Source organism: Oncorhynchus mykiss, chromosome 9 (assembly GCF_057628025.1).
Source record: "Oncorhynchus mykiss isolate SJ-2025 chromosome 9, ASM5762802v1, whole genome shotgun sequence".
Classification (NCBI taxonomy): domain Eukaryota; kingdom Metazoa; phylum Chordata; class Actinopteri; order Salmoniformes; family Salmonidae; genus Oncorhynchus; species Oncorhynchus mykiss.
Window position 1 is genome coordinate 77,378,250 of NC_143030.1, and position 25,817 is coordinate 77,404,066.

The following is a 25,817-nucleotide window of genomic DNA, read 5'->3' on the forward strand; positions in this document are numbered from 1 at the left end:
CTGTGAATTACTTAGTAATAAATAAATGATTTAAGACAATTGATGTATGGATGACTCATAGTGAAGACTGGATTCGTGCAGATAACCAACAATTTACGACATTTGGAATGAGACTAACGTGAGGTAAAGTAGATCTAGCAGACAGTAGATCTAGCAGGTCTATCATAATATATTAGAGACTGTAGATGTAGCTGGTCTAATAGGCTAGGAAAAACTCCCTAGAAAGGCCAGAACCTAGGAAGAAACCTAGAGAGGAACCAGGCTATGTGGGGTGGCCAGTCCTCTTCTGGCTGTGCCAGGTGGAGATTATAACAGAACATTGCCAAGATGTTCAAATGTTCATAGATGACCAGCAGGGTCAAATAATAATAAGCACAGTGGTTGTTGAGTGTGCAACAGGTCAGCACCTCAGGAGTAAATATCAGTTGGCTTTTCATAGCCGATCATTCAGAGTATTTCTACCGCACCTGCTATCTCTAGAGAGTTGAAAACAGCAGGTCTGGGACAGGTAGCACGTCCGGTGAACAGGTCAGGGATCCATAGCCGCAGGCACAACATTTGAAACTGGAGCAGCAGAAAGAGAGATCAGGGTCCAGAGTAACGCCGTTACTTAGATGGAAAAAAGCTGTCCTTGAAACAGTCTTGATATGTTCGTCAAAAGAGAGATCAGGGTCCAGAGTAACGCCGAGGTCCTTCACAGTTTTATTTGAGACGACTGTACAACCATCATGATTAATTGTCAGATTTAACAGAAGATCTCTTTGTTCTTGGTACCTTGAACTTGCATCTCTGTTTTGTCCGAGTTTGAAAGTAGACTTCCTTATATCTTAAACACAGGCTTCCAGCGAGGGCAATTTTGAGGCTTCACCATGTTTCATCGAAATATACAGCTGTGTGTCGTCCGCATAGCAGTGAAAGTTAACATTATGTTTCCGAATGACATCACCAAGAGGTAAAATATATAGTGAAAACAACAGTGGTCCTAAAACACGGAGCCTTGAGGAACACCGAAATGTACAGTTGATTTGTCAGAAGACAAACCATCCACAGAGACAAACTGATATCTTTCCGACAGATAAGATCTAAACCAGGCCAGAACTTGTCCATGTAGACCAATTTGGGTTTCCAATCTTTCCTAAAGAATGTGGTGATCGATGGTTTGAAAAGTAGCACTAAGGAGCACGCGGACAGATGCAGAGCCTCGGTCTGATGCCATTAAAAGGTAATTTACCACCTTCACAAGTGCAGTCTCAGTGCTATGAAGGGGTCTAAAACCAGACTGAAGCGTTTCATATACATTGTTTGTCTTCAGGAAGGCGGTGAGTTGCTGCTCAACAACTTTTTCAAAAAATTTAGAGATTCGATATAGACCGATTGTTTTTTATATTTATATTTATATAAGGTTTGGCTTTTTCAAGAGAGGCTTTATTACTGCCACTTTTAGTGAGTTTGGTACACATCCGGTGGATAGAGAGCCGTTTATTATGTTCAATATAGGAGGGCCAAGCACAGGATGCAGCTCTTTCAGTAGTTTAGTTGGAACAGGGTTCAGTATGCAGCTGGAAGGTTTAGAGGCCATTACTATTTTCATCAATGTGTCAATATAGTATTAAAAAACTTGAGTGTCTCCCTTGATCCTAGGTCCTGGCAGTGTTGTGCAGACTCAGGACAACTGAGCTTTGGAGGAATACGCAGATTTAACCTTTCTGATCTCCCCATCCCGGATCCGGGATCGTGAATACAGACTCAAGCTCATTACCATAACGCAACGTTAACTATTCATGAAAATCGCAAATGAAATGAAATAAATATGCTAGCTCTCAAGCTTAGCCTTTTGTTAACAACACTGTCATCTCAGATTTTCAAAATATGCTTCTCAACCATTGCAAAACAAGCATTTGTGTAACAGTATTGATGGCTAACGTAGCATTTAGCATTAGCATTCAGCTGGCAACATTTACACAAAAAAACAGAAAAGCATTCAAAAAAATCATTTACCTTTGAAGAACTTCAGATGTTTTCAATGAGGAGACTCTCAGATAGCAAATGTTCAGTTTTTCCTGAAAGATTATTTGTTTAGGACAAATCGCTCCGTTTTCTGCGTCACGTTTAGCTATGAAAAAACCCCTGTATCCAGGATTGTGTAAATCTATCAGCAAGCTCATTAGCATAACACAACGTTAACTATTTATGAAAATCGCAAATGAAATGAAATAAATATGCCATCTCTCAAGCTTAGCCTTTTGTAAACAACACTGTCATCTCAGATTTTCAAAATATGCTTCTCAACCATAGGAAAACAATCATTTGTGTAAAAGTAGCTAGCTAGAGTTAGCATTTCGCGTTAGCATTTAGCGTTAGCATTAGCGTTAGCATCCAGCACGCAACATTAACAAAAACATAAAAGCCTTCAAATAAAATCATTTACCTTTGAAGAACTTCTGATGTTTTCAATGAGGATACTCTCAGTTAGATAGCAGATGCTCAGTTTTTCCAAAAAGATTCCTTGTGTATTAGAAATAGCTCCGTTTTATACATCACATTTGGCTACCAAAAAAAATCCATAAATTCAGTCCTCAAAACGCAAACTTTTTTCCAAATTAACTCCATAATATCGACTGAAAACATGGCAAACGTTGTTTAGAATCAATCATCAAGGTGTTTTTCACATATCTCTTCATTGATACATCGTTCTTGGACACATGCTTTCTCCCCTGAATCAAATGGTAAAGTAGAAGCAGCTGGCAATTGCGCACCGAATTCGACGCAGGACACCAGGCGGACACTTGGAAAATGTAGTCTCTTATGGTCAATCTTCCAATGATATGCCTACAAATACGTCACAATGCTGCTAAGACCTTGGGCGAACGACAGAAAGTGTAGGCTCATTCGTTGCGCAATCACAGCCATATAAGGAGAGAATGGAAAACAGAGCTTCAGAAATTCTGCTAATTCCTGGGTGATGCATCATCTTGGTTTCGCCTGTAGAATGAGTTCTGGGGCACTTACAGACAAAATCTTTGCAGATTCTGAAACTTCAGAGTGTTTTCCTTCCAAAACTGTCAAGAATATGCATAGTCGAGCATCTTTTCGTGACAAAATATCGCGCTTAAAACGGGAACGTTTTTTATCCAAAAATGAAATAGCGCCCCTAGAGCTCTAACAGGTTAAAGAGGAGTCCATCATTTGCTTTCTAATGATCATGATCTTTTCGTCAAAGAAGATCATGAATTTAATTACTGCTGAAGTGAAAAGCCATCCTTTCTTGGGGAATGCTGCTTTTTAGTTAGCTTTGCAACAGTATCTAAAATAAATTTGGGATTGTTCTTGTATTACTCAATTAAGTTGGAAAAATAGGATGATTGAGCAGCAGTGAGGGATCTTCGATACTGCACGGTACTGTCTTTCCAAGCTAGTAGGAAGACTTCTAGTTTGGTGTAGCGTCATTTCCGTTAGTATATTTCTGGAAGCTTGCTTCAGGGCTCGGGCATTTTCTGTATACCAGGGAGCTAGTTTCTTATGACAAATGTTCTTTTGTTTTTAGGGATGCGACTGCATCTAGGGTATTACGAGTTCTTCAGTTAGGTGGTTAACTGATTTTTGTACTCTGACGTCCTTGGGTAGGTGGAGTGAGTCTGGAAGGGCATCTAGAAATCTTTGGGTTGTCCAAGAATTCATAGCATGGCTTTTGATGATCCTTGGTTAGGGTCTGAGCAGATTATTTGTTGTGATTGCAAACGTAATAAAATGGTGGTCCGATAATCTAGGATTATGAGGAAAAACATTAAGATCCACATTTATTCCATGGGACAAAACTAGGTCCAGAGTATGACTGTGACAGTGAGTTGGTCCAGAGACATGTTGGACAAAACCCACTGAGTCGATGATGGCTCCGAAAGCCTTTTGAAGTGGGAATGTGAATATTAAAGTCACCAAAAATTAGAATATTATCTGCCATGATTGCCAGATCCGATAGGAATTCAGGGAACTCAGTGAGTATACGGCCCAGGTGGCCTGTAAACAGTAGCTATAAAAAGTGATTGGGTAGGCTGCATAGATTTCATGACTAGAAGCTCAAAAGACGAAAACGCAGTTGTTGTTTTTTGTAAATTGTAATTTGCTGTCATAAATGTTAGCAACACCTCCGCCTTTGCGGGATGCACGGGGGATATGGTCACTAGTGTAGCCAGGAGGTGAGGCCTCATTTAACACAGTAAATTCATTAGGCTTAAGCCATGTTTCAGTCAGTCCACCTCGCCAAAACAACCGCTCTGCGAGGATCTGAAAGAATCTATCCTTGAATTGATGGGCGCCTTACTGTCTCTACCCACCGGACATCTTTATTAGGATTGTGGTCAGGACGTTTGTCTTTGGATCAGGTGATCTGGGTTTGCAGCACGCTATAGGGGCCTTGTGCTACTCACCTGATTCATAACACTACTGTACCTTTCTATATTCTTGGGAGGGGGGGGGGGGGGCAATCCAAAGACTCCTCTGATACTGAGTGACCCTAGATCGTACGGAGTATTACTCCACTCCTGTATTGTCCCTCGGGACAAGATGAAGCCAGGCTACACAGAGAGAATGCCCCGGGAACACTGAAGCAGTTCTCAGTGTTCCTAGGAACCTGGTGACAAGGTATGACACACTTCTATTGGATAATCACTGCGCTGTCAATGATGTCAATGAGACTCCACCACGCCAATGGTTCTGATTCGTCCAAAAGAGAATAAAGCAAGGGTACTGGTATTCAAATCCGAACCCGGAGGTCTGGAGTACTGCTGGTTTTCTGTTCTACCTGATAACTGCACCCACCTGGTGTCCCAGGTCTAAATCAGTCCCTGATTAGAGGGGAAGACTTAAAGCAGGAGTGGAACTGGCTTTGAGGTGACTCACACGGTGACTACCCGGTGACTCACACGGTGACTACCCGGTGACTACCCGGTGACTCACATGGTGACTACCCGGTGACTACCCGGTGACTCACATGGTGACTACCCGGTGACTACCCGGTGACTCACATGGTGACTACCCGGTGACTCACACGGTGACTACCCGGTGACTCACACAGTGACTACCCGGTGACTACCCGGTGACTACCCGGTGACTACCCCAGCAAAAGAAAGGGGAGCGCTCAGATGTCTGCAATGATCTTGGAAGTTCAAAGATAAACAAAAAAGTGCTGATTGTGCAAATTTATTTATGTTTAATCAATAAAACATTTAAAGAAATAATACAGTTTACATGTTGTCAACAGTCAAAACCAATCTGTGTTTTGACACACAGTTACTCACACATCGGCTTTGTTGCTTAACAACCAACCCGTCTATGAAGGGACAAAAAAAATATATGATTAAATGAAAGGTTAAATAGTTGAGTTTATTCTTCTCCCTCAGTCGGCTCTTGGTTGTTACTTGTGACGAGTCAGCCTAACGACCGTTATAAGGGCCATATCCACTGGACTCACTGGCAAGCTGCAGGCAATGAGAGAGAGAGAGAAAAATATCTGACTGGTTGTTTATCTCTGTCTCACAGACAATGCATTTCGTACAGCTTCAATTCGTCAGTGATAGACAAAAAAGGCAGAGAAGCACCCAAACTCTTAGTAGATCAGCTATAATTTTAGGTTGCGTGATCTGAGTTGTGTGTGCGTGTGTGTGCTACTGTCACTCACGGCTATGGAGGACTTGATGGCCTGCAGCTGGAAGAAGACTCTTCCTCCTTCCTCTGGACACACCGTCCTCATCTCATCTTTGGACATCCCCAGTAGCAGGGCTCCGTTCAGCACGCTCAGGCTACGAACCGTTCTAATGACAACATAAAGGCTCACGTAAGCATATAAGACACCACAACACCATCACAACAAGGTTGTTTAGCACAATGTTTTCCCATCCTCCAGTCTGTGGACTCTGTGGACTCTGTGGACCAGCGGAGTTCCATGACATGTTGATGACCGGTCCCTGAGTCAGTTTTACAGTGCTAGTAAGCAGAGCCACCAAGGAGGAAAGATCAGAGTTTGTTGTCCATGTAATTTCTTACATTTTGGAGAAGGCTTTGTATTCCAGCCAGGCTTTCACCTCTGCAGGTCTGGACTGCATGTTGAGGGGTGGAGGGGAGCGCACCTCCTGGCCCTCATCCCAGGGCCCTCTCCCTCCATCCAGAGGCTCTAGAACGTTCTTAGCAACGTGACCCTCCTCGCCACGTTCATTACGGATCCTCCACCACTGCCCCGACTTGTCTACGACCTAGAAACACACAATTTACAACTTTAAATCACTTCTGTAGATCAACGTATGTTTATTTTCACAGATATATTTTCCTAATGTTGCAAAAACCATTTACATCCATTTTGTTATTTTGATTCTGGTTTGGTTGACATTCACTGCTATTCTTTTTTTAATCCATATTCAGTCAGTGAGATGGAGGACATTTGTCAATGGCCTGTGTTCCTTATAGGAGCCATGGGATTAATCCTAACAGTCAGACACTCACCTGACCTTCCGCTCCCTTCATAATGCTCAGCTTCTGGTGGTTCAACCCTAATCCACCTGGACAAGCTCTCCCTTCATAATGCTCAGCTCCTGGGGGTTCAACCCTAACCCACCTGGACAAGCTCTCCCTTCATAATGCTCAGCTCCTGGTGGTTCAACCCTAACCCACCTGGACAAGCTCTCCCTTCATAATGCTCAGCTCCTGGGGGTTCAACCCTAACCCACCTGGACAAGCTCTCCCTTCATAATGCTCAGCTCCTGGTGGTTCAACCCTAACCCACCTGGACAAGCTCTCCCTTCATAATGCTCAGCTCCTGGTGGTTCAACCCTAACCCACCTGGACAAGTTCTCCCTTCATAATGCTCAGCTCCTGGTGGTTCAACCCTAACCCACCTGGACAAGCTCTCCCTTCATAATGCTCAGCTCCTGGTGGTTCAACCCTAACCCACCTGGACAAGCTCTCCCTTCATAATGCTCAGCTCCTGGTGGTTCAACCCTAACCCACCTGGACAAGCTCTCCCTTCATAATGCTCAGCTCCTGGGGGTTCAACCCTAACCCACCTGGACAAGCTCTCCCTTCATAATGCTCAGCTCCTGGTGGTTCAACCCTAACCCACCTGGACAAGCTCTCCCTTCATAATGCTCAGCTCCTGGGGGTTCAACTCCAACCCACCTCTCCCTTCATAATGCTCAGCTCCTGGGGGTTCAACCCTAACCCACCTCTCCCTTCATAATACTCAGCTCCTGGGGGTTCAACCCTAACCCACCTGGACAAGCTCTCCCTTCATAATGCTCAGCTCCTGGGGGTTCAACCCTAACCCACCTGGACAAGCTCTCCCTTCATAATGCTCAGCTCCTGGGGGTTCAACCCTAACCCACCTCTCCTTCATAATGCTCAGCTCCTGGGGGTTCAACCCTAACCCCCCTCTCCCTTCATAATACTCAGCTCCTGGGGGTTCAACCCTAACCCCCCTCTCCATTCATAATGCGCAGCTCCTGGGGGTTCAACCATAACCCACCTGGACAACCTCTCCCTTCATAATGCTCAGCTCCTGGGGGTTCCTGGCCATAAAGTCATAGATCACACGCATCCTCACTGGGGCCAGCTGTGACGGTCAATGACAATAAATCATGAGAAACATAACGTAATAAAGACACAGTTTGAATGAATGTTTTGATGGATTCTGACGCTTCTGTCCTCGTCAGTCTTACCTCCTCAGGCCGTTGCATGTATTGGCTGTTGCTCCTGCTCAACTGCCTGCCCTGAGAGAACAGAGGGGTTACCATGAGATAATGATATTTAACATTGCTTCTTATGGCTGAATCCTAATTTTAGATAAGTGTACATAACTTTGAATTTTGGAGATTGGTGCAAAAAAATGTGAGTTAAATGCAAATATTGTATCTCAAATGAGGATTGGGGACCTTCACTGCTTTAACAAATGCTTGAAATCCATATGGTATTTTATTAGATGTTATTATTGTTACCTCATCAGGCATCTGTTGCATCATTTCCTTTCTCAGGGGGATGTGCTGGCTGTTGCTCCTGCTCAGGCCCTGATTGGCTGCCGGTGGGACAGGCTGTGGCGGCTGCCAACCATCATAGAACTCTGGGTTGTAGGGCGGGATCATGTGACCGTCTGGCCATTTGGACCTGGTACAACAAACACAGGAAACCAATGAACACCTCCTACTGAAAACAAATAATCTCGCTGGCTAGTTGCTGACTCCAGCAAACAAGGCAGGCTTAAATCAACCATTCATTGTATTTGATAGAAAACAAATACTGTTTGAACCCAGGTCTGACAGAAACCGGATACTAATTGCACCCAGGACTGGTTATATACAGTTCCTAACAGGTAAACCAACCCAATATACACTACATGACCAAAGGTATGTGGACACCTGCTCGTCAAACATCTCATTCAAAAATCATGGGCATTAATATGTAGTTGGTCCCCCCTCTGCTGCTATAACAGCCTCCAATCTTCCAGGAAGGCTTTCCACTAGATGTTGGGACATTGCTGCAGGGACTTGCTTCCATTCAGCCACTAGAGCATTAGTGAGGTCGGGCACTGATGTTGGGCAATTCGTCCTCAACCGAACTTACAGGTGGCACAATGCATTCGTGCAGGTAGCGTTCTCCTGGCATCCACCAAACCCAGATTCGTCCGTCGGATTGACAGATGGTGAGGCGTGATTCATCACTCCAGGGAATGCATTTCCACCTCTCCATTGGCAGCAAGCTTTACACCACTCCAGTCAACGCTTGGCTTTGCACTTGGTGATCTTAGTCTTGTGTGCGGCTGCTCTACCATGGAAACCCATTTCATGAAGCTCCCAACAAACAGTTCTTGTGTTGAGGTTTCTTCCAGAGGCAGTTTGGAACTCGGTAGTGAGTGTTGCAACCGAGGACAGACTATAGCACTCGGTGGTCCCGTTCTGTAAGATTGTTTGGCCTACCACTTTGCGACTGAGCCGTTCTTGCTCCTAGACATTTCCACTTCACTATAACAGCACTTACAGTTGACCGAAATTTGATTTAACTGACTTGTTGGAAAGGTGGTATCCAATGACAGTGCAACATTCAAAGTCACTGAGCTCTTCAGGAAAGCGATTCTACTGCCAATGTTTGTCTTTGGAGATTGCATGGCTGTGTGCTCGATTTTATACACCTGTCAGCAACAGGTGTGGCTGAAATAGCCAAATCCACTACATTTGGAGGGGTGTCTAAAGGCAGCCATACATGGGCATGCTACGGCTGTCACCCAGGAGCCTTCACAGCTGGTCCAGTTAGTTAGAGGTTAGGGGTACTAAGGAAAGAGATAGGGGTACCTAGTTAGTTAGTTAGGGGTACTACGGAAAGGGATAGATGATACTTAGGGTTGGAATAGAGCTACTTAGGAAAGCAGAGGGGTCTCCAGAGCTAGTTGGGTATGTTCCAGCTGTCTACCAGCTAGCAGGGCGCTCCAGAACAGGTTGTTTTAGTTAGTGGTTAGGAGTAGTCAGGTAGGGGGAATAGGGGCACTCAGGAAGTGGTTATGGGGTACTAAGGGTAGTTTACCTGGGGATGTTCCAGGAGTCTCCCAGGGCCCTCCATTTCTGGTCCTCCTCTGGGGTGACCACCTGGCTAAGCAAGATGAGTGCTGGCTCTGTTAGCAGGGGGGTCAGGACAGAGGGGGGCAGGTCAGGGGGGTAGTGGCACATCAACTGGAATAGAGACAATGACAGGAGGGAGGAATGAGTCATACAAATATCTAAACACTGTGGGACAGGTTTACCGGACAGTATCCTACATCCATTTTTGGATCTTATAAATTAATGAGATTTTCCCATTCATTCTTGAAGAATATTATTTATAAATGCCTCATGAGCTTAGTTCAGCTGTTGTACCCCATCAGAACCCAAAATATAAGTTTGTTTTACTCCAATGTTTGTAAATAATGTACATGTAAAAAAAACTAAGTATAGCCTCATAACATGGTTAAAACTATAATGTTGATATCATGGATGGTCCTATATAGCCTCATAACATGGTTAAAACTATAATGTTGATATCATGGATGGTCCTATATAGCCTCATAACATGGTTAAAACTATAATGTTGATATCATGGATGGTCCTATATAGCCTCATAACATGGTTAAAACTATAATGTTGATATCATGGATGGTCCTATATAGCCTCATAACATGGTTATAACTATAATGTTGATATCATGGATGGTCCTGTATAGCCTCATAACATGGTTAAAACTATAATGTTGATATCATGGATGGTCAGTCTTGTATAGCCTCATAACATGGTTAAAACTATAATGTTGATATCATGGATGGTCCTATATAGCCTCATAACATGGTTAAAACTATAATGTTGATATCATGGATGGTCCTATATAGCCTCATAACATGGTTAAAACTATAATGTTGATATCATGGATGGTCCTATATAGCCTCATAACATGGTTAAAACTATAATGTTGATATCATGGATGGTCCTATATAGCCTCATAACATGGTTATAACTATAATGTTGATATCATGGATGGTCCTGTATAGCCTCATAACATGGTTAAAACTATAATGTTGATATCATGGATGGTCCTATATAGCCTCATAACATGGTTAAAACTATAATGTTGATATCATGGATGGTCCTATATAGCCTCATAACATGGTTAAAACTATAATGTTGATATCATGGATGGTCCTATATAGCCTCATAACATGGTTATAACTATAATGTTGATATCATGGATGGTCAGTCCTGTATAGCCTCATAACATGGTTAAAACTATAATGTTGATATCATGGATGGTACTATATAGCCTCATAACATGGTTACAACTATAATGTTGATATCATGGATGGTCAGTCCTGTATAGCCTCATAACATGGTTAAACCTATAATGTTGATATCATGGATGGTCCTATATAGCCTCATAACATGGTTATAACTATAATGTTGATATCATGGATGGTCAGTCCTTGCATCCATAGCTCTATCTATTAATCTGATAGTGGTTGTATTTCTCCAGGCCCATCCCTCGGCTTTTAACCAAAAACAGAGGAGGGGTATCAGCTTTGTTATTGTTTCAATTAAGGACTCTAGCTTCAAGCCTACTCTTGAATTAAAAGACAAATGAATCAGTCCAGGAGTAGCCTAGGCAAGGGTCCCATATCCTTCTTAGTCATGGCTGCTTGGTGCTACAGACAGATGCTCACCATGCCCAGAGTGGAGAAGAGAATGTGGACAAAGTCAGCAGCGCTAGGGTTCTGGATCTCTCCATTCAGCTTTCCCTGTAACAGAAAAGGACCAATGGCAACAGTGCTTACTCAGCACAAGAACCAATGAGGCACACATTCCAATTTTTAAAAAAGTTCAGCAATAATGGGCTGTGTTGCAATCGGTACTGTAAAGCAGAGTTTCCCCAAACACACCCCAGGAAACTAAACCCCTGAGTTGTACAGAGTAATTCAACAGCATACTTTATTTTCAGGTAATATGATAATACCATTATGTCTGATTAATGATATGAAATTATAGAAAACCTGAGGTTAATTAAATCAACACTTAGTTCAAGTGAACGTCTGACATCGTATGATTTCTGATAGGAGGTAAACATACCAGCAGGTTGAATCCATACTTGATTTTCTGAAGACAGACAACAAACTCCTCCCAATGTGGCAAGTTGTCAGCTACAGAAATAGACAAATTATTATTTTCCAGTATAGAAACCCAAGCAAATCTGTTATAAATATTTCTGCAGAGCATCAGTCCTTTACCCTGGTATCAGTCCTTTACCCTGGTATCAGTCCTTTACCCTGGTATCAGTCCTTTAGTCTAGTATCAGTCCTTTAGTCTAGTATCAATCCTTTACCCTGGTATCAGTCCTTTACCCTGGTATCAGTCCTTTAGTCTAGTATCAGTCCTTTAGTCTAGTATCAATCCTTTACCCTGGTATCAGTCCTTTACCCTGGTATCAGTCCTTTACCCTGGTATCAGTCCTTTACCCTAGTATCAGTCCTTTACCCTGGTATCAGTCCTTTACCCTAGTATCAGTCCTTTAGTCCTTTACCCTAGTATCAGTCCTTTACCCTAGTACCAGTCCTTTACCCTGGTATCAGTCCTTTACCCTAGTATCAGTCCTTTAGTCTAGTATCAGTCCTTTAGTCTAGTATCAGTCCTTTAGTCTAGTATCAATCCTTTACCCTGGTATCAGTCCTTTACCCTGGTATCAGTCCTTTACCCTGGTATCAGTCCTTTACCCTAGTATCAGTCCTTTACCCTGGTATCAGTCCTTTACCCTAGTATCAGTCCTTTACCCTGGTATCAGTCCTTTACCCTAGTATCAGTCCTTTATCCTAGTATCAGTCCTTTAGTCTAGTATCAGTCCTTTAGTCTAGTATCAGTCCTTTACCCTAGTATCAGTCCTTTACCCTAGTATCAGTCCTTTACCCTGGTATCAGTCCTTTACCCTAGTATCAGTCCTTTAGTCCTTTACCCTAGTATCAGTCCTTTACCCTAGTATCAGTCCTTTACCCTAGTATCAGTCCTTTACCCTAGTATCAGTCCTTTACCCTAGTATCAGTCCTTTACCCTAGTCTCAGTCCTTTACCCTAGTATCAGTCCTTTACCCTAGTATCAGTCCTTTACCCTAGTATCAGTCCTTTACCCTAGTATCAGTCCTTTACCCTGGTATCAGTCCTTTACCCTAGTATCAGTCCTTTACCCTGGTATCAGTCCTTTACCCTAGTATCAGTCCTTTACCCTAGTATCAGTCCTTTACCCTAGTCTCAGTCCTTTACCCTAGTATCAGTCCTTTACCCTAGTATCAGTCCTTTACCCTAGTATCAGTCCTTTAGTCCTTTACCCTAGTATCAGTCCTTTACCCTAGTATCAGTCCTTTACCCTGGTATCAGTCCTTTACCCTGGTATCAGTCCTTTACACTAGTATCAGTCCTTTACCCTAGTATCAGTCCTTTACCCTAGTATCAGTCCTTTACCCTAGTATCAGTCCTTTACCCTGGTATCAGTCCTTTACCCTAGTATCAGTCCTTTACCCTAGTATCAGTCCTTTACCCTAGTATCAGTCCTTTACACTAGTATCAGTCCTTTACACTAGTATCAGTCCTTTACCCTAGTATCAGTCCTTTACCCTAGTATCAGTCCTTTACCCTAGTATCAGTCCTTTACCCTAGTATCAGTCCTTTAGTCCTTTACCCTAGTATCAGTCCTTTACACTAGTGTTTCCTGGCCTCATGCTAATTTCCCGTCACTCATTGTCATGTTTGGCTTGACATTAACTGTAATGGAGTTGGCAAGAGCACAAACAGATCTGGGACCAGGCTAACTGGCAAGAGAAAACAGATCTGGGACCAGGCTAACTGGCAAGAGAAAACAGATCTGGGACCAGGCTAACTGGCAAGAGAAAACAGATCTGGGACCAGGCTAACTGCCAACAAACAGGTCTGGGACCAGGCTAACTGTCAACAAACAGGTCTGGGACCAGGCTAACTGCCAACAAACAGGTCTGGGACCAGGCTAACTGGCTACAAACAGGTCTGGGACCAGGCTAACTGGCAACAAACAGGTCTGGGACCAGGCTAACTGTCAACAAACAGGTCTGGGACCAGGCTAACGGGCAACAAACAGGTCTGGGATCAGGCTAACTGGCAACAAACAGGGCTGGGACCAGGCTAACTGGCAACAAACAGGTCTGGGACCAGGCTAACTGGCAACAAACAGGTCTGAGACCAGGCTAACTGGCAACAAACAGGTCTGGGACCAGGCTAACGGGCAACAAACAGGTCTGGGACCAGACTAACTGCCAACAAACAGTTCTGGGACCAGGCTAACTGCCAACAAACAGTTCTGGGACTAGGCTAACTGGCAACAAACAGTTCTGGGACCAGGCTAACTGCCAACAAACAGTTCTGGGACCAGGTTAACTGGCTACAAACAGGTCTGGGACCAGGCTAACTGTCAACAAACAGGTCTGGGACCAGGCTAACTGGCTACAAACAGATCTGGGACCAGGCTAACTGTCAACAAACAGATCGGGGATCAGGCTAACTGGCTACAAACAGATCTGGGACCAGGCTAACTGTCAACAAACAGGTCTGGGACCAGGCTAACTGGCTACAAACAGATCTGGGACCAGGCTAACTGGCTACAAACAGATCTGGGACCAGGCTAACTGGCTACAAACAGATCTGGGACCAGGCTAACTGGCTACAAACAGATCTGGGACCAGGCTAACTGGCTACAAACAGATCTGGGACCAGGCTAACTGGCTACAAACAGATCTGGGACCAGGCTAACTGGCTACAAACAGGTCTGGGACCAGGCTAACTGGCTACAAACAGATCTGGGACCAGGCTAACTGGCTACAAACAGATCTGGGACCAGTGTTTCCGAAGCTGATTGAAGATAAATTTGACTTAAATCACCGTTTGGCTTTGAGCTTTTCTTCTTCTTGTTCTTCTTGTTGTTCTTCTCTTCATGAGGAGCGGCTACTTTCCCCATGAAGAGCTCCACGTCGTTCAGCACATGGTTTAAAATTTCCTACACAGACAAATAATGTACGAACATCGAATGACTGAGAAACACTTGTAAATGTACTCTAAAATGTGTAGCCGGGAGTCCAAACAGAATAGCACTTAAAGTCTGGTATAACAGGTTAGGGAACAGATGGCCTGGTTTAACCAGACAAAACAATGCACTTAAAGTCTGGTATAACAGGTTAGGGAACAGATGGCCTGGTTTAACCAGACAGAACAATGCACTTAAAGTATGGTATAATAGGCTAGGGTCTGAGGGTGAGGCTGGGTCTAAGACTGGGTCTCAGGGTGAGGCTGGGTCTGAGGGTGAGGCGTTAGGGTGTTGGGTTGTGTAACAGACATGGTACTGACAACATTCCTATATGTGTGTCAGTGTATTTGGGGCTGAGGCTGGCGGTGAGGGGTTAGGGTGTTGGGTTGTGTAACAGACATGGTACTGACAACATTCCTCTATGTGTGTCAGTGTATTTGGGGCTGAGGCTGGCGGTGAGGGGTTAGGGTGTTGGGTTGTGTAACAAGACACGGTACTGACCACATTCCTCTCTGTGTGTCAGTGTATTTGGGGCTGAGGCTGGCGGTGAGGGGTTAGGGTGTTGGGTTGTGTAACAAGACACAGTACTGACCACATTCCTCTCTGTGTCAGTGTATTGAGGCTGGGGTTGGCGAGGCTCTTGGTCTCTAGCTCCGTACTGCAGTGACCCTCCGTATACCTCCGGACTGTGCAGGGGCTCCTGTAGTGGGCTGTAGACTGGAGGGGGAGGGAAGCTCTCTGGAAACACACACGGATAAAGACAGATCTCAACTTCTGGCATTAAACTCCATTGTTGTAGTGAAGCATAAAAGGAAAATCCTTGCCACCTTCTCCAAACTCATTGGAGGAGAAGGTCTGAAGGGAGAGACCTTGGCACCTCTCCTTTAATGCAAAGGAATGGAGGAATCAAGGACAGGATGAATCAAGGACAGGAGGAATCAAGGAAAGGAGGAATCAAGGAAAGGAGGGATCAAGGACAGGAGGAATCAAGGACAGGATGAATCAAGGACAGGAGGAATCAAGGACAGGATGAATCAAGGACAGGAGGAATCAAGGACAGGAGGAATCAAAGATTTGACACCTTGTAAACTTTTCAGACAAAGCTAAAGACTGACCATAGTCCCTTCCGTTTCTGTTGTTGTACACCGGGGCGGTGCGGTCAGGGGGAGGAGGGGTCCTCTCCTGCAGCATCATGGGAGGAGCAGGACCAATGGGCCAGAAGCCATTCCCATTCGCCTGTTGACCGATGATGTTCTCCAGATTACTCCTGAGAAAGAGAGAGGTTTAGTGTGTGTGTGTGTGTGTGTGTGTGTGTGTGTGTGTGTGTGTGTGTGTGCGTGTGTTCTGATGTCGTACTTGTGTCTGCTTGGTTCTCTGCGAGGTTCAGGAGGAGGAGCATTGGCGTTGTGTTGGACAGCCTTGTCCAGGTCTTCTCTGATATGCTCTGCCTAAAGGAACAGACAGAACAATCTCCTATTTACACAGGTTAGTCTCATTAAGACACTGCTAGGTGACAACAGGTGGAGAATTAGCACTGTGTTGGACAGCCCTGTCCAGGTCTCTGATGGGTTCTGCCTAGAGGGACAGATAGCACCACTCGGTCTCAGGATAACTTATACACTACACCACTACATCCAGGGGATGGAATAGAGGTTGAGGAGGAACTCATGGAGCACAGGTCCCAATGTGAAATCATTTTGACATGACTAAATACATAAATGGTACTATGAGCTGAATTCTTGCTATTTTCACAGTGGTGAATTCTGAGTGATTTTTTAAATTTATTTTATTTATTTTTTACTAATTCCATCCCTGATTATCCAAGATCCAACCAAAAGGTTAAGAAATATTACATCCACTCGTTCACTGATGTTTCCCCAAAGTTAGATAGTGGGATGAAACACACTTCACATCTCTACCCAAACAAAAATAGGCATCTGTTGATTAACTTGTCGGTTTTAGCTGGTTATGGTGAAATCTGTCGGTTTTAGCTGGTTATGGTGAAATCTGTCGGTTTTAGCTGGTTATGGTGAAATCTGTCGGTTTTAGCTGGTTATGGTGAAATCTGTTGGTTTTAGCTGGTTATGGTGAAATCTGTCGGTTTTAGCTGGTTATGGTGAAATCTGTATCTTGTCGGTTTTAGCTAAGATTATGGTGAAATCTGTATCTTGTCGGTTGTAGCTGAGGTTATGGTGAAATCTGTGAGGCTGGGGGTGAGGCTGGGGTGAAATCTGTATCTTGTCGGTTGTAGCTGAGGTTATAGTGAAATCTGTAACTTGTCCATGTGCAGTGACGTTAGGCTGGTGGAATCTGTCTCACTCACCCCGACCTCCTCACACTGGAACATAAAGACTTGAGGGATGCGCCTGTTGCGTTCCTGGACCATAACAGTGAGCAGGGAGTTGTAGGCACAAGTGTCCAACACAGCCTTGGTCTGAACTACACTTCCCAGAGGCACATACTCCAGCTCTGCCTGTAGAGAGAACAGAGGGGTAGGGAGAAGGTGAGTAGGGAGTTGTAGGCACAGGTGTCCAACACAGACTTGGTCTGAACTACACTTCCCAGAGGCACATACTCCAGCTCTGCCTGTAGAGAGAACAGAGGGGTAGGGAGAAGGTGAGTAGGGAGTTGTAGGCACAGGTGTCCAACACAGCCTTGGTCTGAACTACACTTCCCAGAGGCACATACTCCAGCTCTGCCTGTAGAGAGAACAGAGGGGTAGGGAGAAGGTGAGTAGGGAGTTGTAGGCACAGGTGTCCAACACAGCCTTGGTCTGAACTACACTTCCCAGAGGCACATACTCCAGCTCTGCCTGTAGAGAGAACAGAGGGGTAGGGAGAAGGTGAGTAGGGAGTTGTAGGCACAGGTGTCCAACACAGCCTTGGTCTGAACTACACTTCCCAGAGGCACTGACTCTGCCTGTAGAGAGAACTTATGCCGCATTTACGTGCTAGTCGGGAACTCTGAAACTTGCTAGCTGGTCGAAAGCAGCACGTGTAAAACTACCACCAGTCCGTTAGCAAGTCGGAAACGTCAGAGTTTCCTAGCGTGTGAACGTGGCAAAAGTCACACAGCGTGACTTCATGAGATTGCCTGGACACCGATGAGGTCAAGCTAATACAAGTTATGCAATACCCAATATCACTGTATTTCCAATGGACATCATTATGGTGTTCCAAACCCATCCCCCTCTATAGTACACATGAATAAAGGGAACTGAACTTTGACCTCCACAGGATGAGTGTTGTTTGTCACCAGCATTCGACACAGACAGGAACAATACAGACACAGGCGTACGATAGACTGACATGTCTGTTAACTGACAGTGCATCTATTACAGAGACAGTACCTTGGTCTCCATATACAAACAACAATAGATACGTTGTACGTTGTCTAGAGACAGGTGACAGGTTGGCTACCTTGGTCTCGATGTCGTTGAGCTGAAGGTATCCTCCCTGGACCTCCAGGATCACCTCCTGCCCCCAGACACGGCCCTTAGCCTCCAGCCTCTGCAGCCTGGTCACACAGTCATCCAAGTTGCGCACCTCCTGGCCGTCCAACTCACACGTAAACAGGTGCTAGGATAGAATGTGAGACAGGTAGTGTTAAGAGGAGTTATAGGGAGACATGACTCTTATTCCACATGACAGATAATCATACAAGAGCCACCACAATACATTTCAATCTGAATGTTCAGAATTTAACCTTACCTCCACCCTGTACTGAAAGTTGTCAGGTTGGTTGTTCATCGTTTCAGAATACTCCTTCCTTTGCACTGAAAGATTGAATTTAACCATTAGGCCTAGCGTTTACTGAAAGATTGAATTAAACCAATTGACTTAGCGCTTACTGAAATATTGAATTGAACCAATAGGCTTAGTGGTAAACATGATTGGAGGTGTGAACTATGAACTCACTGTATATGGACTTGGCACTGGGTCTGGTCATACTGGACCTCTGAGAGGGGGGATCCACCTGAGGGAACCCTCTGCAACACACACCCATTACTAACTCCACTGTTGTACTCATAGGCCAATACAACATTACTTGTTTGCCATCTGACACTAGATCAACAAGCATCTGTAGAGTGCAGTACGTTAGCAATGTTTAGATCAACTAACACTAAAAGGAAGTGTTAGGATTGCCACTCAAATATAAATGTATCGTTCATATAGCAAAAGGGAGTGTGTAGTTTATATACAGTCCGTTTCCTGAGGACGCCCATGATATATAAGGAGGCTGATCGTATCACTACTGTCTTTCCTTGAACGGATCTAGCAACCCACTTAATAATCAAGACGGTGAGGATACAGGTGTGATACTGTACCTTGGTTGAGAGGGAAACGGCACGCTATTGTTCCTGAACATTTTTTATTTCTTTTTTTGAATCGTGACGTCACCAATCTGCAAAGGGCAAAGGTCATGGTAGTGTATCAGCAGGTGAAACAGGTGTGTGACCGTGGCCTGCTTTGATCACAGGTCAGGAAAGAGAGGAAAGAGAGGTACAGGCAACCAGCCATAGAAAACAGAAGTACCACGAGTCACAGAACGATGATCATTCAGCTCTAGTTCTATAGAAGCTCACACACACACACACACACACACACACACACACACACACACACACACACACACACACCTTTATTTCTGACTGAGTGATCAGTCTTACAAGCCAACAGTTATTAGGAATCCAGAAATGTGCCAATTCTGCTGACTTAGTCAAAAAAGGAAACCAAGAAGTTACACATACACTTTGCATCAGTCAGACACTAGTTAATCACTACCAAGTATAAAGAATATAAAACCATGCTATCACCTCTGTTCACACACCAGTACATATCCCATACAACAGGTGAAGGGGTTTTTAAGGTGAAATAGCTCAGATAAACATGTTGACAAGAGAGCAAGTCATGAATGAAGTAATTCTTGAAATGTGAAGTGATTGTCATTGATAGTTGGCCTAGAAATCAAGGTAATATTTCAGGTCTAATCATTCCCGTCGCAGAACATTTGGACAGCAATACAAATAGACTGATAAAAGGCTTGTAAAAAAAAGGGCAAGACCTCAAAACACACCTCAATGTTCTATTCAGTCAGCAGCTGACATACCTCAATGTTCAGTCAGCAGCTGACACACCTCAATGTTCTATTCAGTCAGCAGCCGACATACCTCAATGTTCTATTCAGTCAGCAGCTGACACACCTCAATGTTCTATTCAGTCAGCAGCTGACACACCTCAATGTTCTATTCAGTCAGCAGTTCTATTCAGTCAGCAGCTGACACACCTCAATGTTCTATTCAGTCAGCAGTTCTATTCAGTCAGCAGCTGACACACCTCAATGTTCTATTCAGTCAGCAGCTGACACACCTCAATGTTCTATTCAGTCAGCAGCTGACACACCTCAATGTTCTATTCAGTCAGCAGCTGACATACCTCAATGTTCTATTCAGTCAGCATCTGACATACCTCGATGTTCTATTCAGTCAGCAGCTGACACACCTCAATGTTCTAGTCAGTCAGCAGCTGACACACCTCAATGTTCTAGTCGGTCAGAAGCTGACACACCTCAATGTTCTATTCAGTCAGCAGCTGACACACCTCAATGTTCTATTCAGTCAGCAGCTGACACACCTCAATGTTCTATTCAGTCAGCAGCTGACATCCCTCAATGTTCTATTCAGTCAGCAGTTCTATTCAGTCAGCAGCTGACACACCTCGATGTTCTATTCAGTCAGCAGCTGGCATACCTCAATGTTCTATTCAGTCAGCAGTTCTATTCAGTCAGCAGCTGACACGCCTCAATGTTCTATTCAGTCAGCAGCTGACACACCTCAATGTTCTATTCAGTCAGCATCTGACACACCTCAATGTTCTATTCAGTCAGCAGCTGACACACCTCAATGTTCTATTCAGTCAGCAGCTGACACACCTCAATGTTCTATTCAGTCAGCAGCTGACACACCTCAATGTTCTATTCAGTCAGCAGCTGACATCCCTCAATGTTCTATTCAGTCAGCAGTTCTATTCAGTCAGCAGCTGACACACCTCAATGTTCTATTCAGTCAGCAGCTGACATACCTCAATGTTTTATTCAGTCAGCAGCTGACACACCTCAATGTTCTATTCAGTCAGCAGCTGACATACCTCAATGTTCTATTCAGTCAGCAGCTGACACACCTCAATGTTCTATTCAGTCAGCAGCTGACATCCCTCAATGTTCTATTCAGTCAGCAGTTCTAATCAGTCAGCAGCTGACACACCTCAATGTTCTATTCAGTCAGCAGTTCTATTCAGTCAGCAGCTGACACACCTCAATGTTCTATTCAGTCAGCAGTTCTATTCAGTCAGCAGCTGACACACCTCAATGTTCTATTCAGTCAGCAGCTGACACACCTCAATGTTCTATTCAGTCAGCAGCTGACATACCTCAATGTTCTATTCAGTCAGCATCTGACATACCTCGATGTTCTATTCAGTCAGCAGCTGACACACCTCAATGTTCTAGTCAGTCAGCAGCTGACACACCTCAATGTTCTAGTCGGTCAGAAGCTGACACACCTCAATGTTCTATTCGGTCAGCAGCTGACACACCTCAATGTTCTATTCAGTCAGCAGCTGACACACCTCAATGTTCTATTCAGTCAGCAGCTGACATCCCTCAATGTTCTATTCAGTCAGCAGTTCTATTCAGTCAGCAGCTGACACACCTCGATGTTCTATTCAGTCAGCAGCTGGCATACCTCAATGTTCTATTCAGTCAGCAGTTCTATTCAGTCAGCAGCTGACACGCCTCAATGTTCTATTCAGTCAGCAGCTGACACACCTCAATGTTCTATTCAGTCAGCATCTGACACACCTCAATGTTCTATTCAGTCAGCAGCTGACACACCTCAATGTTCTATTCAGTCAGCAGCTGACACACCTCAATGTTCTATTCAGTCAGCATCTGACACACCTCAATGTTCTATTCAGTCAGCAGCTGACACACCTCAATGTTCTATTCAGTCAGCAGCTGACATCCCTCAATGTTCTATTCAGTCAGCAGTTCTATTCAGTCAGCAGCTGACACACCTCAATGTTCTATTCAGTCAGCAGCTGACATACCTCAATGTTTTATTCAGTCAGCAGCTGACACACCTCAATGTTCTATTCAGTCAGCAGCTGACATACCTCAATGTTCTATTCAGTCAGCAGCTGACACACCTCAATGTTCTATTCAGTCAGCAGCTGACACACCTCAATGTTCTATTCAGTCAGCAGTTCTAATCAGTCAGCAGCTGACACACCTCAATGTTCTATTCAGTCAGCAGTTCTATTCAGTCAGCAGCTGACACACCTCAATGTTCTATTCAGTCAGCAGCTGACACACCTCAATGTTCTATTCAGTCAGCAGCTGACATACCTCAATGTTCTATTCAGTCAGCAGCTGACATACCTCAATGTTCTATTCAGTCAGCATCTGACATACCTCGATGTTCTATTCAGTCAGCAGCTGACACACCTCAATGTTCTAGTCAGTCAGCAGCTGACACACCTCAATGTTCTAGTCGGTCAGAAGCTGACACACCTCAATGTTCTATTCGGTCAGCAGCTGACACACCTCAATGTTCTATTCAGTCAGCAGCTGACACACCTCAATGTTCTATTCAGTCAGCAGCTGACATCCCTCAATGTTCTATTCAGTCAGCAGTTTTATTCAGTCAGCAGCTGACACGCCTCGATGTTCTATTCAGTCAGCAGCTGACACACCTCAATGTTCTATTCAGTCAGCATCTGACACACCTCAATGTTCTGTTCAGTCAGCAGCTGACACACGTCAATGTTCTATTCAGTTAGCAGCTGACACACCTCAATGTTCTATTCAGTCAGCAGCTGACATACCTCAATGTTCTATTCAGTCAGCAGCTGACACACCTCGATGTTCTATTCAGTTAGCGGTTCTATTCAGTCAGCAGCTGACATACCTCAATGTTCTATTCAGTCAGCAGCCGACATACCTCAATGTTCTATTCAGTCAGCAGCTGACATACCTCAATGTTCTATTCAGTCAGCAGCTGACATACCTCAATGTTGTTTTCAGTCAGCAGCTGACATACCTCAATGTTCTATTCAGTCAGCAGTTCTATTCAGTCAGCAGCTGACACACCTCAATGTTCTATTCAGTCAGCAGCTGACACACCTCAATGTTCTATTCAGTCAGCAGCTGACATACCTCAATGTTCTATTCAGTCAGCAGCTGACACACCTCAATGTTCTATTCAGTCAGCAGCTGACACACCTCGACGTTCTATTCAGTCAGCATCTGACATACCTCAATGTTCTATTCATTCAGCAGCTGACACACCTCAATGTTCTATTCAGTCAGCAGTTCTATTCAGTCAGCAGCTGACACATAATGTTCTATTCAGTCAGCAGCTGACACACCTCGATGTTGTATTCAGTCAGCAGACAGTCTTCCTCCTTTAAAAAGGGTTGTGTGTATGTGAAACTGACCTAAGGAAAAAGGTAGGCTTAGTCCCAGCTCACCTTGCCAGGTACCACCACAGTAGCTGACATCACAGTAATATATCAACCAGTTCATAACACATTTACTACCTTCCAGGTGATAATAAAAAAACATTTCCCTACTGGCAAAAAAAGATGTGGTCACAAAATCAATATTTACTAATACAGATATCAGTAATAAATATAAAAATGTTGATTCTGTAACAGAGCTAAACAAATTCAGACTGCAGTATACACCACAGTCAGAAAGTATTCAGACCCCTTAGACTTTTCCACATTTTGTTACGTTACAGACTCATTCTAAAATGTATTCAAATCAGTTTTTTTTCCCTTCCTTCATCAATTTTGGGGTGGCAGGTGGCCTAGTGGTTAGAGCGTTGGGCTAGTAACCGAAAGGTTGCTAGATCAAATCCCCGAGCTGACAAGGTAAAAAATCTGTCGTTCTGCCCCTTGAACAAGGCAGTTTACCCACTGTTCCTAGGCCGTCATTGTAAATAAGAATTTGTTCTTAACCGACTTGCCTTTTCAAAAAGGATAAATAAATAAAAACCTATCTATCCCGAACACACAATACTGAATAATGACAGAGCAGTTTTAGAAACGTTAGCTAATTCATTACAAATAAACAAAAATGTTATATTTACATAAGTATTCAGATCCTTTGTTCCGTACTTTGGTGAAACACATTTGGCAGCGATTACAGCCTCGAGTGTATGACGATACAAGCTTGGCACATCTGTATTTGTGGATTTGCTCCCATTCTTCTTCGCAGATCATCTTAAGCTCTGTCAGGTTGGATGGGGAGCGTCGCTGCACAGCTATTTTCAGGTCTCTCCAGAGATGTTTCGATCGGGTTCAAATCCGGGCTCTGGCTAGGACATTCAGAGACTTGTCCTGAAGCCACTCCTGCGTTGTCTTGGCTGTGTGCTTAGGGTTGATGTCCTGTTGGAAGGTGAACCTTCGCCCCAGTCTGAGGTCCTGAGCGCTCTGGAGCAGGTTTTCATCAAGGATCTCTCTGTACTTTGCTCCGTTCATCTTTCCCTTGATCCTGACTAGACTTTCAGTCCCTGCCACTGAAAAACATCCCCACAGCATGATGCTGCCACCACCTTGCTTCATCGTAGGGATGGTGCCAGGTTTCCTTCAGACGTGACGCTTGGCATTCAGGCTAAAGAGTTCAATCTTGGTTTCATCAGACCAAATAATCTTGTTTCTCATGGTCTGAGAGTCTTTTAGGTGACTTTTGTCCGGGTTAGAGGAGGGATGTCCTTGTCCCATCGGGCACTAGCGACTCCTGTGGCGGGCGCAGTGCATGCTGACACGGTTGCCAGGTGTACGGTGTTCCCTCTGATACATTGGTGGGGCTAGCTTCCGGGTTAAGTGGGCATTGTCAAGAAGCAGTGCAGCTTGGTTGGGTTGTGTTTCGGAGTACTCATGGCTCTCGACCTTCGCCTGTCCCGAGTCCGTATGGGAGTTGCAGTGATGAGACAAGACTAACTACCAATTGGAAACCACGAAATTGGGGAGAAAAGGGGGTAAAAAAAAAAAATATGTAAATACATTTTTAAAAAGATGGGAGAACCTTCCAGAAGGACAACCATCTCCACAGAGGATCTCTAGAACTGTCAGTGGCGATTGGGTTCTTGGTCACCACCGTGAACAAGGCCCTTTGGCCGGGCGGCCAAACTTCTTCCAGTTAGGAACGATGAAGGCCACTGTGTTCTTGGGGACCTGTTGACAATTTTTTAGTATCCTTCCCCAGATCTGTGCCTTGACACAATCCTGTCTCAGAGCTCTACGGACAATTCCTTCAACCTCATGGCTTGGTTTTCACGCCGACATGCACCATCAACTGTGGGACCTTATATAGACAGGTTTGTGCCTTTCCAAATCATGTCCAATCAATAGAATTTACCACAGGTGGACTCCAATCAAGTTGTAGAAAACATCTCAAGGTCGATCAATGGAAACAGGATGCACCTGAGCTCAATTTCAAATCTCAAAGCAAATTGTCTGAACACTTATGTAAATAAGGTATTTCTGATTTTTATTTGTAATACATTTGCAAACATTTCTAAAAACCTGTTTTCCCCTTTGTCATTATGGGGTATTGTGATGTCATTATGGGGTATTGTGTGTAGATTGATGAGAATTTAAAAAAAATCTATTTTAGAATAAGGCTGTAATGTAACAAAATGTGGAAAAAGTAAAGGGGTCTGAATACTTTCCGAATGCACTGTACATTAATAACTTTATTCCAAAGCTTATTGTTCTGCCTTGGTCTCTCCCGCATTTCCACATTACTGTATCTTTATACCTCAGACATTTCCGTACATATATAGTCTCTTAAGCATTTCTTTAGATGAAGTCCAATATTATTACCTGTGAATGTAGCCTGTGTCCTCTTGAGTTCACTGTTCCATGAGCAAGCCTCTTATAATCCAATAGTGGCATACATATTCCAAGACAAGCTTCCGACACAATCGTCAGGTACAAAAGAAAAGACAAATATTATCCTTGACTTCCTGCTTGGAAACGCCAAGGTCAAAGTCCACCTGCAAGGGTGTATTCAGTGAGGTGAACATTTCACGTTGATCAGAAACATAACCAGAGCTTGTGTCTGTCCTGTATTACGTAGTCATACCTGTCCCAACACATTCCCATCGCTAACATTACACACTCCTGACCAGGTCCCAGCAGTGACGGAGAACGGCCAGCCCCACAG

At 44.2% G+C, this 25,817-nt stretch overlaps 2 protein-coding genes across 3 annotated transcripts in view; both read right to left on the reverse strand.

The window, feature by feature from the left end:
- Positions 1-2,553, reverse strand: part of LOC110532812 (guanine nucleotide-binding protein G(t) subunit alpha-2) — a 107,504-nt gene extending 104,951 nt beyond the window's left edge. The window contains exons 1-2 of the mRNA XM_090185434.1: positions 2,429-2,553; positions 1,999-2,060 (exon numbers count right to left, since the gene is read on the reverse strand). The gene's annotated coding sequence lies outside the window, so the exon portion shown is untranslated. The remainder of the gene's footprint in view (positions 1-1,998; positions 2,061-2,428) is intronic.
- A 2,627-nt stretch (positions 2,554-5,180) lies between these two features.
- On the reverse strand, positions 5,181-25,793 carry eps8l3b (EPS8 signaling adaptor L3b). 2 transcript variants are annotated; one of them, XM_036988941.2, is made up of 19 exons: positions 25,475-25,793; positions 18,913-18,989; positions 18,503-18,573; positions 18,296-18,360; positions 18,005-18,163; positions 16,909-17,058; positions 15,942-16,033; positions 15,701-15,852; positions 15,178-15,323; positions 14,444-14,558; positions 11,619-11,689; positions 11,216-11,290; positions 9,556-9,701; positions 7,980-8,145; positions 7,704-7,754; positions 7,511-7,597; positions 6,040-6,245; positions 5,675-5,807; positions 5,181-5,474 (listed from the first exon to the last, which is right to left on the reverse strand). In XM_036988941.2, exons 2-19 carry the CDS (start codon positions 18,951-18,953, stop codon positions 5,430-5,432), a joined length of 1,971 nt encoding a protein of 656 aa, XP_036844836.1. In that variant the 5' UTR covers positions 18,954-18,989; positions 25,475-25,793; the 3' UTR covers positions 5,181-5,429. The 2 variants fall into 2 exon arrangements, with proteins under 2 accessions (XP_036844836.1, XP_036844838.1); XM_036988943.2 differs by lacking the exon at positions 18,913-18,989 and having other exon boundaries at positions 25,475-25,770.
- Between the last annotated feature and the right edge of the window lie 24 nt (positions 25,794-25,817).

Bases quoted from the DNA above. Each gene is read 5' to 3' on its own strand.
- eps8l3b (XM_036988941.2), bottom strand. From the start codon at position 18,953: ATGTTCAGGAACAATAGCGTGCCGTTTCCCTCTCAACCAAG. The intron at 17,059-18,004 runs GTAGCCAACCTG...TTCTCTCTACAG, and splicing joins TCAACGACATCGAGACCAAG to GCAGAGCTGGAGTATGTGCC. The intron at 11,690-14,443 runs GTGATTTAAGTC...CTATTTCTGTAG, and splicing joins GAAAAGCTCAAAGCCAAACG to CTGACAACTTGCCACATTGG.